At 41.0% G+C, this 13179-nt stretch overlaps 1 protein-coding gene across 3 annotated transcripts in view; it reads left to right on the plus strand.

Moving 5' to 3' along the window:
- Large1 (LARGE xylosyl- and glucuronyltransferase 1) overlaps nt 1-13179 on the plus strand; it is a 508586-nt gene that overhangs the window by 313053 nt on the left and 182354 nt on the right. For all 3 annotated transcript variants that reach the window (XM_028894770.1, XM_028894772.2, XM_037206162.1), the window contains one exon: nt 8414-8585. In XM_028894770.1, the coding sequence (XP_028750603.1) occupies nt 8414-8585 (172 nt within the window). The remainder of the gene's footprint in view (nt 1-8413; nt 8586-13179) is intronic.

Here is a 13179-nt window from a genome sequence, read left to right on the forward strand (position 1 = left end):
CTCACTTTTGCAGACCAAATTGAAAGTTCATCTCCTCCAGACATTTCCATCTGATTGTGTCCCCCTCCTTTCCTGTCCCTCCCTTTTAATTGTCTTTCTACCAAATGGCTGCTGTGCACACACTTAATATTTATCCCAGTGCAGTTTATTGTATTCTGTAATTACAGATGTGGGAGCTTATTTCCAATGTAGCTTCTAGTAAATTCTCTAGTATCTAGTATCCATACCCTTGTCCAGTCCCTTTCCACACAGTACCTTTGTGGCTGGAGAGAGAATGAAGAAATAGCACCACGCTGTTTCTGAGGCCTGCTCCTCTAACAGACATGCTGGCTTCCTTCTCCTCTCTTGGACTCTTCACTCTGGGAAAGCCAGCTGCCATGTTGACACTTGTGCAGCCTCTGCATTCACCCATGTGCTGAGGAAAAGAGTCTTTCTGTTAGCATCCAGTGTGAGGGGAGCACACTGTATGTATGACAAGATAGATCATTGTGTGACAAGATCAGATCTTTCAGTCCAAAATCAGACTGATGACTAGAGATTCCACTGCCTTCTTATGCATAGCTTCACAAGGAGTTCATATAGCAAATATGTTATGAAATTCTGGCATGCAAAAATCGAGTGAGATGATAAATAGCTGTTGCTGCTTCTGGTGGGTGTTTCTCATGCAGTGACACTATGCACTGTGGGTATGAATGTTTCTAGACCACTGATCTTGGCCTCTGGCTCCTCCTTAGCACCAGGGATTCATTAGGTGTTCCCAAAATGCTTGTGTGTATATGTGTGTGTGCAGGAGTATGTACATGTGTCAGGGGAGGGCAGAAGTTTACTTTGAAGGTCTTCTGCAGTCCCTTTCCACCTTACTTTTTGAGAGAGTCTCCCATTGACCTTGGAGCTGACTGAGCATCAGGGAATCTTGCCTCTGCCTCACGATGTGTATCATCCTATCAGGCTTTTTTACAAGTTTTCTCGGCAATTAAACTTAGGCCCTCATATGTACTTATATGTATAGCTCTTAGACTAAGCCATTTACCTAGCTTCCTAAAGTTCCTTTCTAATGGCAAAGATAAACACCCATACATGCAGATAGCTATTTGGAAAATATGGATCTTGCCCCTTCTGTTGCTCTCATTGTGGTTAGGAGAAAGGGAAGTACCCAGAGAATGTTCATATTCTGGAGAGAGTGTACTGTAAGCATTCTCATCATCTAATAGTTGAAATAAACTGATGTACATAAAGTTCTAGCCACTTCCCCAAAGAGACTGACCATCTAGTTAGCTATGACTGAACTCAAGGCCAGCTACTCTGCAGACTATGTTGGTAGCTATTTTAAAAGTTCATCCTTGACCCATACCTGTGGCACACATTCTGCTGGGCACTTTGGTTATTCCTGATCTGATGCTTCTCTGAACCTGGTGTAACATGTCTATCCCTTAGTTTTCCCTGTTTTCTGAGTCAGGAGATGAGTGTAAGAAGATGAATTTGCCAGAGTGGCTGTGCCGAGCACTCTGGCAAATTTGGAATTCATCTCAGAGGACTCCCAAGCTGGTGCTCATGTCATGACTCTCCTCTCCAGTCTCTCCAGGAGCACCTACCCTATGACTGCATGCCCCCCATTCCTTTTCAAACTGTTTTACACATGCAGTGTGGTTGCCAGAACAACCACCCACAACATGAATGACTTTTCAAACATTCCTCACTACAAATGACTTTTAATTGTTAAAAAATGTGTCAAGGTAATTTTTTTAATTCTTCTCTCATAAAATAGATCCCAACCACAGCCTCTCCCCCTGATCCATTGCTCCTCTGTTTCCCTTCAGAGAAGAGCAAGCCTCCCAGTAATATCAACCGAACACAGCATAACAAGAAGGAATAGCACTGTCCACAAAACCTTCATATCAAACCCTGTGGGAGGAAAAGGGTCCCATGAGCAGACAAAAGACACACACACACACACACACACACACACACACACACACACACACACTTCTAGGACTCCAACAAAAACCCCAAGCTAAACCACCACAGCATGTATGCAGAAGGCCTAGCACAGACCAATGCAGGCTCTGTGGTTACCACTTCAGTCTCTGTTGTGAGCCCCTATGAGCCCTGCTTAGTTGATTCTGTAGGCTGTGTTTTCTGACTTCCCTCTGGCTCCTATAATTATTCCTCCAATTCTTCTCCTGGGGGTGGGGTATGTAACGGAGCTCTGCCTAATGTCTGTGGTTGTCTGTATCTGCTCCCATTAGGCACTGGAAGAAGCCTCTCTTATGATGATTGTGTTAGGCACTGATCTATGAGTATAGCAGAATATCATTAGGATTAATTTCATTGACTTTTTTCCTCTTTCTTTCTTTCTTTGTCTTTCTTTTTCTTTTTTTCTTTCTTCCTTCCTTTCCTGTTTTCATTTCTTTCTTTCTTTCTTTTTTCTTTCTTTCTTTCTTTCTTTCTTTCTTTCTTTCTTTCTTTCTTTCTTTCTTTCTTTCTTTCCTTCCTTCCTTCCTTCCTTCCTTCCTTCCTTCCTTCCTTCCTTCCTTCCTTCCTTCCTTCCTTCTTTCTTTCTTTCTTTCTTTCTTTCCTTCCTTCCTTCCTTCCTTCCTTCCTTCCTTCCTTCCTTTCTTCCTTCCTTTCTTTCTGTTAGTTGTGTTTGGTTCTACCCTAGGTCTCTCAGCCATCCAACTTCTTGATCTGAATGTAGGGCATGTCCTCCCAGTAGTGGCTTGGGCCCCAAGTTAGAGCAATCATTGATTGGCCATTCCCACAAGCTCTGAACCACCCACCACTTCCGTAGTGCATCTTGCAGGCAGGACAGTTTGTGGGTATTATTTTTTTTTTCTTGGTTGGTGTCCCATTGCCACCAGTGGGAGCCCAGCCTGGCTACCGAAGATGGCTGGTTCTGACTCCCTATCATCCATTACCAGGAGTCTGCACTCGGCTCACCCTCATAGGTCTGAAAGTTTCCACTGCACTAGGCTTCCACATTGCCCCCTAAATATCAACCTATTCTAGTGTCTCTCCCTGTACTGTTTCTCTCTGTCCCTCCCTCTTAGCCTGATCCCTACTGTTCAAATCCCCACCTGCCCTCAGTCCATCCACAAAATCTATTTTATTTCCCTTTCCCAGGGATATCTATGTGCTACCACCACCACCCCTTTATCTAACTTCTCTGGATCTGTGGATTGTATCATGATTATCCTTTTCTTAACAGTTAATATCCAGTTATAAGTGAGTACATATCATACTTGCCTGTCTGGGTCTGGGTTGCCTTGGTTGGGATGATTTTTTTCTAGTTTCATCCACTTTCCTGAAACTTTCATGATGTCATTTTTTCTAATAGCTGAGTAATACTCCATTGTGTAAATTTACCACATTTTTCTTTATCCATTCTTTATCTGAGGGTCAATGTGATTTTTAATTTACAGAAAATGCTCATATGGGTAAGGAACCTATTTTTTCAGGAGTAAATATTTCCACAGTGATGGGAGAAAGCTTACAGTCTATAAATACAGTTACTCCCTGGGAATAAGGGAGTATTTTAATTTACAGATGAGAAAATTAAGGCCCAGGGAGATTTAAAAGCCAGAAATGAGCTGGGCGGTGGTGGCACAAGCCTTTATTCCCAGCACTTGGGAGGCAGAGCCAGCTGGATCTCTGTGAGTTCGAGGCCAGCCTGGTCTACAAAGTGAGTTCCAGGAAAGGTGCAAAACTACACAGAGAAACCCTGTCTTGAAAAACAAAAAAAAAAAAAAAAAAAAAAAAGCCAGAAATGTCGCTCTAAAATCTTGGTACCTAATTGCTTTTTAAAGAAAAAAAAAAAAGGAAGAAAGAAAAAGAAAAAGGCTTCCTGGACTAAGTAAATGGCTCAGTAGATAAAAACATTTGCTGCATAATCCTAATGACCTTAGTTTGATCCCTGACATCCACATTGTAGAATAGAGAAGAAATTCCCATAAGTTATCCTCTTAAGTCTACATGTACACTATGGTGTATACACATACATACACATACACACAGTAAATAAATTAATGCAATTTTTAAAATTAATGTCTTCTTGGCTGGGATTCTGCCTTTTAAGTACTTGGCTTTTAAGCAGGAGGACCTGATGTGATCTCCAGAGCCATGCTAGAAACACTAGGCATAGTGGTGTATGCTTGTAATCTAGGCAGAGGCAGAGGCAGGGGATCCTTGAGGGTCATTGGTCAGTTTGCCTAGCCTAATTGCTGAGCTCCATGCCAAAGAGAGACATTGACTCAAAAGGCATGGAAGACATTCTTGAAGATGATACCTGAAGTTGTCCTGCTCTCTCCACATTCAAACATGCACATGCACACAAGTACACACACTCATGGCTTGCTGGTGAATTAAGCTGTGTTTATATGGAAAGAAAGTTCTAGTCTGACTTTATCAGAACCAAGAATTATAGGAGGGCTGCCGAGAGAAGGGACAAGAAAGCTCTTAGCTCAGGCTTTGTGTACTGTGGTTAATTACAACCAGATGGAAGACTTTTAGGAGGGGTTTAATAAATTTACAAGCTCTCCCCAAAAATGCTTAACACTCAGTAAATGATGATGCATTTTGCCCTGTTGTCATTACTGCAGTATCCTAGGGACTACTGAGAATCAGCATTTCCAAATGAGAATGGGCATCCTTTCCTGCCTAAACCAGTCTCCCCACTTGCCTCTGTATTATCTATCAAAATCCAGAAACTTGGCATCATGGCTGGCACACCACTGTCCTTCATTCCTTAGGTTGGAATTAGTCACTTTTGGAGATGAATCAGCAATGTCCCCATGCTCACCTCACTACACTGGCCAGGTTTTCTAGGTCAGTTTTACAGGGTTTCCAAATGTTCAGTATACTCAAGAGTCACCTACAGAGCTTTGTGGAAACTCCATTTAGTTCCCAATGAATACCATTATGTCAGAACTTCAGCAAGGTGAGTTTCAAACTGCCAGTGTTCTCATCCCCCACTTGAGAAGGAACTTGTAAGCTCTGATCACTCCTGCTCCTTTATGTATGTGTAGTATATTGTAATATTGGGTGCAATTACACTGTTGGTAATTAAAGCCTCAGCCATGCTGCTTAGAATTATTAACAGTCACCACAGGAATACTATTCTGTCCATTACAATGAGGCTGACTTCATCTTTATTATCTTTTTAATCATGTGGACCCTTTGGCAAATTAGCTACTGTGGAGAAAGATTCCGGTGGGTACTTTGCTTCTATTGGATGTGTTGGGGTGAGTGGTTACATAGGCTCAGCTTTCTTCCCAGGATGAAAAGAACCCAGGATGTTCTTAAGGACCCTTGTTGTATTGGAGCTTGTTGCTGGGGAGGAGGAAAATCAACACCTTGTGAATGTCTTAAGAGACCGTTTAGAAACGTCACACAGGTTACCCTCATCACAGAATCTCCTCCACATAGAATGTGCTATTGTGTTTGGTACTCCACCCTAGAAGCCTTATATTTTCCAGTTGATATCTCTGCTCTAAGTGAAAGTAGGTTTTGAAGGTAGAGTTTGATCACAGACATAGGCAAAACTAAGATCTGTACATTCATCAAGCTATTCTTGAGCATTGACCATGTGGATTACTACCAGAGTGAAAAGGACATTTTTCCAGCCTCAGGGAGTTTCAATCAAATGCAAGAGACAGACGTGGAAAATGAAACACAGTGTGTTATTATGCTTTGCATGGGAGAATGGGATAGCTCTCTTGAGGAGCTCCAGTTCAGCCTGAGGCAGAGAGGAGGTGCCTCCTTGTGTGATAGTGGCTTTCAAAGAAAGGGAAGATGAGGTGAGTCGTAGAAGCCATGCAGGTCCTGGGATGAGCTTATTATAACAAATGTATTTGCTTCCCATTCCTCACATTTTTCCGCCAATGATTCTTTCATTTTCTATCCTTTCCTGGGGTTTTCTTCCTAAATAGAAACTCGTTCACATGTCTCTTTTACATTTAATTGAACACTTGGACTTAATTGATTATGTATTAAGTTGGAGACTTGGGGTGACATTCAAGACTGGGTTCATGTGGAGATTAATTTATTCCTGTAGTCTCATAGTTTTGCAGTGCATCCAAGTGTCTCACATCTGTGTTAAAAATAAAACTCAGAGTCAGGGCAATCTAATTAAATGGCTTAACCCAACACTGTGGCTCTTAGTATTTGCCAAGTTCTCCTGCTTTGATGGTTACCAAAATAAATGGATAAGTTAATCAAAGGTCTGATTAAGTAGCACAGCTATGCAGCATGGAGTTGTGATTTCCAGGCTTCAGTTCAGGATGATTCTCTGGGGAGGAAAGAAATGGAGCTGAGTTCCAAAGGCCCAGGCTTACATGAGGAAGAGTTTTATTAAGTACATTAGAGGGAATTGCTTGCCGAGGTCTTAGATTGTAAAATGATGGCTACTCCCAGGGAAGGATGAGGTAGTTTATAATGATCCAAATGCAGGAAAACAAAACAAAACTAGGACCATCCTTTGGCAGATTCTTGGTTTGGGTGTGTGGTTGTGAACATGTGTGTGCATGCATTTGGAAGCCAGAAGTTGGTGTGAGGTGTCTTCCTCAATTGCTCTCCACCTTACTTGTTGAAGAATGCGCTATCTGAACTGGGAACCTTATTAGGCTGGCTGGTCAGTGAGGTCCAGTGATACATTTATCTCTGTGGTTCCCTCTTCCCAGCACTGGAATTAGAGATGTGCGCCTTTTATGTGGGTTATTATGATGGAAACTCAGGTCCTCTTGATGACTGCTCAGCAAATACCTTACTCAGTGGGCTATCTTCCCAGCCCCTCCTCCAGCAGATTCTAACTACAGGTTTACATCATGCCTGCTCTAGAGTAGGGTTGTGGTTGGATGGCCACTGTTCTTTACTGCTTTCCATTCATCTGACCCAACTTTGCATTTTGCCCCCTGATTGGTAAGGTATTATGTTTTACTCTGACCAAGGTATAATTTCTGCCCCCAGGCAACAGATTACTTGTCTATTTTTACTTTCCTGATTTCTGCAGTTGTTCCAAGTTATGTAGTCACCTTTGAAGACTTGGAGCTAGGAGCCTCAGGTGTCAAAAAACATGCAACATTTGTTTTTCTGGGTTTGGGTTACTTATCTAGTATATGTTTTCCTAGTTCCATCCATTTACCTTCATATTTTATGATTTTATTTTCTTTATATATACCACATTTTCATTAACCATCTGTCAGATAAACGGCATTTAGGCTGTTTCAATTTCATAGCTATTGTGAATAGAGCAGCAATGAGAGAAGGCTCTCACTTTGTAGCCCAGACTGGCCTCGATGTCTTGGCCTCCCAGGTTCTATGATTATATATGAGAGCCACCCACATCCAGCTCTTACTTACTTTCTTAAAGACCAGTGTCTTCTAAATGAACTTATAAGGACAAAAGAGATAAGTATTGTTTGGAATTCTGGGGTGGTAGCTCCAACTTGATTAGGTGTATACTAAGTGTTAATCTGTTGAAATTAAAATGTGGACCATGATTTCCATGGAATCCCTCCACATACATGCCCCATGCCCTTCTTCTTGCAATGGTCTTCACAAATGACCTACATAGATGAGGATTTTTATTGCACTGAGGCTGTGTATGGACCTCAGCATTTTGATAGCAAGTACTATGAAAGTGTGTGCTTGCAGCTGACGACATTCACTTAGGAGACACTGGTATTCCTGTCATCTGAGCACTGCAGCCCTGAGGTTTTTCATGTTACTCTGTATTCTCCATTACTTTTAGATGACCAGCATTATACAGATTATGACAGGGCCCTCATTTCCATGAGGATAAAAAAGGAGACACCGGTACCAACTGATCTCATTATAACTTTAAAGTGGACATAAGCATAAGCATTAAAATTACCATGAGGTTTAGTGATCTTTAATGGCACATAAGTTTAATGAATTAAAGTAATAATTCTACCTATGAACAATGAGGTGCTAGGGGATTTTTTTTGTTTGGTTGGTTTCATGTTGTTGTTTTGTTTTCACATACTTATTTTCTTCAGTCGACCTTATAACTTCTCTAATAATAAAAAAAAAGTCTGTTTTCAAAATCTTAGCATAGAATTTGCATTTAATAATTACTTCACAACTAATATTTTTAGGACTGTCTTGATTCAAATACATTTTTATTCCCAGAAAAAAATTGATATAGCAAAGCAAAATGAACAGATCTTTAAAGAAAATTCATTCATTTATTTAACAAGTTTGTAAAATTAGATTTTATTTCTGTCTCAGCATGGTTTATAATGTTTAAGCAAAGAATCCATGTGGTGATTTTTTTTCCTTTTTCTTATTTTACCAACTCTCTCTCTCTCTCTCTCTATCTCTCTCTCTCTCTCCCTCTCCCTCCCTCCCCTCTCTCTCCCCCTCCCAAATCTCTTTCTCTCTATTCTGTCCTGTCCAGTCTGAAGTGTCCTGGATCCCCAACAAACATTACTCTGGGATTTATGGCCTGATGAAGCTGGTTCTGACCAAGACTCTACCTGCCAACCTGGAGAGAGTCATTGTCCTAGACACTGACATTACCTTTGCAACTGACATTGCAGAGCTATGGGCCGTGTTCCATAAGTTCAAAGGTAGGAGTTAACAAGACAACCATGCTGATTTTTTAAAGGTATTTTATTTATTGCCTGTGTGTGTATGTGTGTGTCCACCGATGCACGTGTCATAGTGTGCAAGTGGAGGTCAGTGCAAATTTTGACCATCAGTTCTCTCCTTCCACTTTTAATGGCAGGGGTTGAACTCAGGTGTCCAGGCTTTGAAGTCAAGCAGATTAATTCACTCAGCCATCTTCTCAGCTAGTGTTTGCTTGCTTGTTTGTTTGTTTTTAATGTGGTCCTGGAGATTGAACTTAGGGCGGTGTATATGCCAGGCAAGCATGCTACCACTGAGCCATGCTGTGGATATGAGCTTAAGGATAGCACCAATAAGAAATCACAAACATGAAAGTCAACTCTACTGTCATTTTAAACTAGTTAAAGTAAAACTGAATTTTGCATTTCTTTAGGAATTGAAGAGATTGGATACATGTTCATAGGAAAACCCAGTTTAGGAGACTTCGTAGTCAGCAAATAATTCGCTATATATAGTTTTATGTAGATGATCCAGTGTTGATATACCTTTTTACTGTGTATATTTTAAAATTTTATTTTACTTTTATAGAAAAAAATTTTATTTTTTCTCAAATATATAATATATGCTGATTACAGTTTCCCCTCTGTCTACTACCAATTCCTTCCCAATTGCCCTTTCATCCAGATTCCCTCCCTTTTACCATCTGTATTAGAAAGCAAACAAACTTCTAAGGGATAATAATAAAACAAAATATAATACAATAAGATAAAACAACACATTGGAATAGGATAATACAAACATACAGAAGGAAAAGAGCACAAGAAACAGAGATGCAGAGACCCAATTGTTCACACACTCAGGAATTCCACAAAAACACAAAACTGGAAGCCATAATAAATAAAATTAAAAAAATAAATAAATAAACAAACAAACAAATAAATAAAAGCCCTGATACAACATTTTGATAAAAGAAACCTACATTGAGTATTCTATTGGCCCTCTAGTGCCATGAGGTCTACCCTTAAAAGTAGCTTGTTTCCCCAGTGAAACTCCCTTGGAGAAAACAAAATTTTCATTTACACGTGTTTATCAATTGGAGATAGCAGCTGGCTTAGGGATGGGATGGGGCATGTGCCCACTTCACCTTTCAGCTCAAGGACTCTATCTGTTGAAGACCCTGTGAAGGCTATGTGCATGCTGCCTCAGTCTCTGTGAGTTCATATGCAAGTCCATTCTGTTGATTTAGAGGACCTTGTTTCCTTGGAGTCCTCCCACCCTCCCTTCCTCCCTCCCTGTCTCCCTTCTGGTTCTTACATTCTTAACCCCCTCCTCTTCTGCAGGGTTCTCTGAACCCTGATGGGATGGATTTGATAGTGACATCCCATTTAGGGCTGAGAGTTCTAAGGTCTCTAACTCTCTTGTGTATTGTCTTGCTGCGCATCTCTGTTTGTTCCCATCTGCTGCAAGGGGAAGTTTCTCTGATGATAGCCGAGTAAGATACTGATCTATGAGTATAGCAGAATGTCATTATGAGTCATTTTGTTGTTATGTTCCTTTAGTAGAACAGTAGTATTTGATTTTACCCTCAGTCCCTGGGCTATCTAGTCTCAGGTTCTTGGTCACCCAAGCAGCATCAGGTATGGGTTCTATCTCATGGAGTGGTCCTTAAGTCAAATCAGATATAGATTAGATTGATTATTCCCACAAGCTTTGTACTAACATTATTTGAAGGCAGGACACCATTGTAGATCAAATGGTTTGTAGTTGGGTAGGTGTTTACAGTTCTTATTGGGTAGTGTGCAGTATACCTTCCTGCACCAAAGATGCTTGTCCATGGGGGTGAAGGAACTATGTAGACACTAGCTCAGCTTTTCCATGTTCAATGAGTTGTGTAAGTGTTCAGTAGGGTCTAGTCATCAGTTTATAAAGAACAACCTATAGTCTTGACAATGCCTGGGTTGTGTGTGGGTACCCATGGGGCCCCTTTAACCAGTAGCACAGTTAGGTGTAACCCATTCCTGGCACTGGACTCTTTTTTTGGTGAGAAGATATGGCCAGTTAGGGCTCTGTCTTCCCCTTTCTTTGGCTTCATGTATTTTAGGAAGCTTCTTCTGTTTGGGGTTTCCATACTACCCTTCAAATATCCTTTGATTTTTACTATATCTTTCTGTATTCTTTTCTCATTCCCTTTTACCCTCATCACTTGATCCTCCTATTCCAGTTCCCAAGTGTTGATATACTTATATGGAGATGTGCATTTTAACCTCCTCCTCCTTCCTCTTCCTCTTCTCCTCCTCCTTCTTTCCTTCTTTCTTCCTTTTTCTTCTTCCTTCTCCTCCTTCTTTCTCTCTCTCTCTCTCTCTCTCTCTTTTTTTTTTTAATAAATGATGCCTTGATTGCTAAGAAAGCCTGGGAGGCAGTAGTAAAGGATATTGGTTTTCGAGTGTTTGAAATGTTCTGTGGCTTTTGCTGTCACTAGTCCATAGATTATTATTTTAAGAATGTATGTAAGACTAGATTTATACCATTGTTCTTCTAGTCTGGTTAGTTTCTTATTTTCATAAATGTGGGGTACATATGAATGTGAAGATAGACACACCTATGCTTGCACACATGGAGTTCACAGCAGGACATCAGGTGTTTTGTATCTTTTTTCCACTTTATTGCCTTAAGAAAGGATCCCTCTTTGAACCCGAAGCTTGCTTTTCTGTTAGGATATCTGGCCAGTGAGCTCTCAACATCTGTCTCTCTGCCCCTCAGTGCTGGAATTACAGGCATGTGCATTTATGCCTGGCTTTTTAAGTGGGTGCTGAGGATTAAAACTTAAGTCCTCTTTCTTACAGAGCAGGTGCTCTTACTCACTGAGTCATTTCCCCAGACATTCTTCTTATATATTGTTGAGCTGTCATCATTACTTTAAAGGATACAAGACTGTCTAAGGTCAAGTCATGAGCCTGATATATGTATTTGAGTATGCATACATGAGAGAAATATCACATTAGCACAGATGTTAGACTTCTAATAGCACCTGCCCAAATATCTTCCTGAATATTACATGGTTTTTAAAGTTCTTCCACACCATGGCCAAATTCAAATGTTAGAGACATTTGGTAGTGAGGGTGCTACTTTTGTCTTTATTTCTTAGCTCTATTTATTTTTGAGTTGCACTCTGTCTTCTCTGTTTAAAATCTCTCTGCCTCTTCCCTTGACAGTTTGGAGTGTGAAATAGCACTCTGACTTTAAATCACAGTATTCTCGTTAATCATGGGATATTCTCATTGGTTTCACTTTACTTTCATGACAAAGAGTAAATTCCTTCTTTACCCTGTTCATTGCCTGCCCCTTCTGGGGGCTTCATAGTTTTCTACTAATTGAAAAAAGTACTTGGCAAAGCATGAGGATGACATAGTAACCTCTGGGATCTTCTATATCAAGATGAAAATATATTTATTTGGGTCAGTAATGACACTAAGGAAGAGATCCTTTGACCAAACTAGGAAAGCAGAAAACAAGTGTATCTTTCCTTCTTTCTACTTAGTGAATAAGCTTACATGGGTACAGGGTTTTTCTCAAGATTCAGAAAATGTGTGCACCTTGGCTCCTCCTGTCTGTTGCTCTTTTCTAACTCTACTGTCATTTTTGTTTGTTCTTCCTTTCAAAGCCACATTGAACTCATCTGGGGACAGTTTCTCTTTAATTGTGTGCGATTTGATCTGTGCTTTTATGTTGATGTTCAGTGTTTAATGGTGCATTTATTCGGCAGGCATTATTGCATCCCTACTGGGTGCCAGGCAGCGTGCCCAGTGCTGGAAATAAGATAGTGAGTAATAAAGGGACAATGAGAGTTGTCATCTGACCTGGGGGGAAGAAGAGAAGTCAGCTAGAGAGCCTTGCAGGGAAATGGTAGCTGTGCCGTGTTATTGGATAGGGGGAATGCTTGTGTTCCACATTTGTTCCATATTCGTCCTTTGGAAGAGAAAACTTAGGGCTTCCATATCTTTGACTCTGTCTATATAGAGAGCCAGGCATCAGCTATCTCTGGACAGTCTGAGTCGAAGAGACTCACGTTGCCTATGGCCAGATGCCATTGGTGTCTTGTGCTTGTCCTAAATTAACTGACAGAAAAGGGAGATCCATTGGAGTATTGCATGGAGACTGGCTTGGATCTGATCTTCACAGTCTTTCTTTCTGCCCCTCCCTTTTACTTGCCTCACTGACAAACCTGTGCTGTGCTGTCTCCCATCTCACCCTCCCAGCAATATAACCCACCCACACCAGGAGCCCTGAGCCACCCTTAAAGAAGTGAAACTCAGCAAGTACACTGGAGCAGGAGTCCACTAATGGCAGAGCTGTAGCTAAAAGTTCATAATTACTATGTTCCAGCTACTATGTTACTTACTCAAAGCACTGTGGCCAAGAGTGCTAGAAGGGAAGAAAGGCAGTGGAACACTTGTACCTCCCAGCGATAGTTAGAGATCTTAGAACTGGAGAATCCTGGGCCTGAGCACAGAGGACTTGGTCAAGATCAGGACAGGGACAGGAACTGAGGAATACCCTTGAATCTAGCTGGGTTAATGGGCTCTATTATGTTTATTG

This window comes from Peromyscus leucopus, chromosome 5, assembly GCF_004664715.2.
Source record: "Peromyscus leucopus breed LL Stock chromosome 5, UCI_PerLeu_2.1, whole genome shotgun sequence".
NCBI classification, from domain to species: domain Eukaryota; kingdom Metazoa; phylum Chordata; class Mammalia; order Rodentia; family Cricetidae; genus Peromyscus; species Peromyscus leucopus.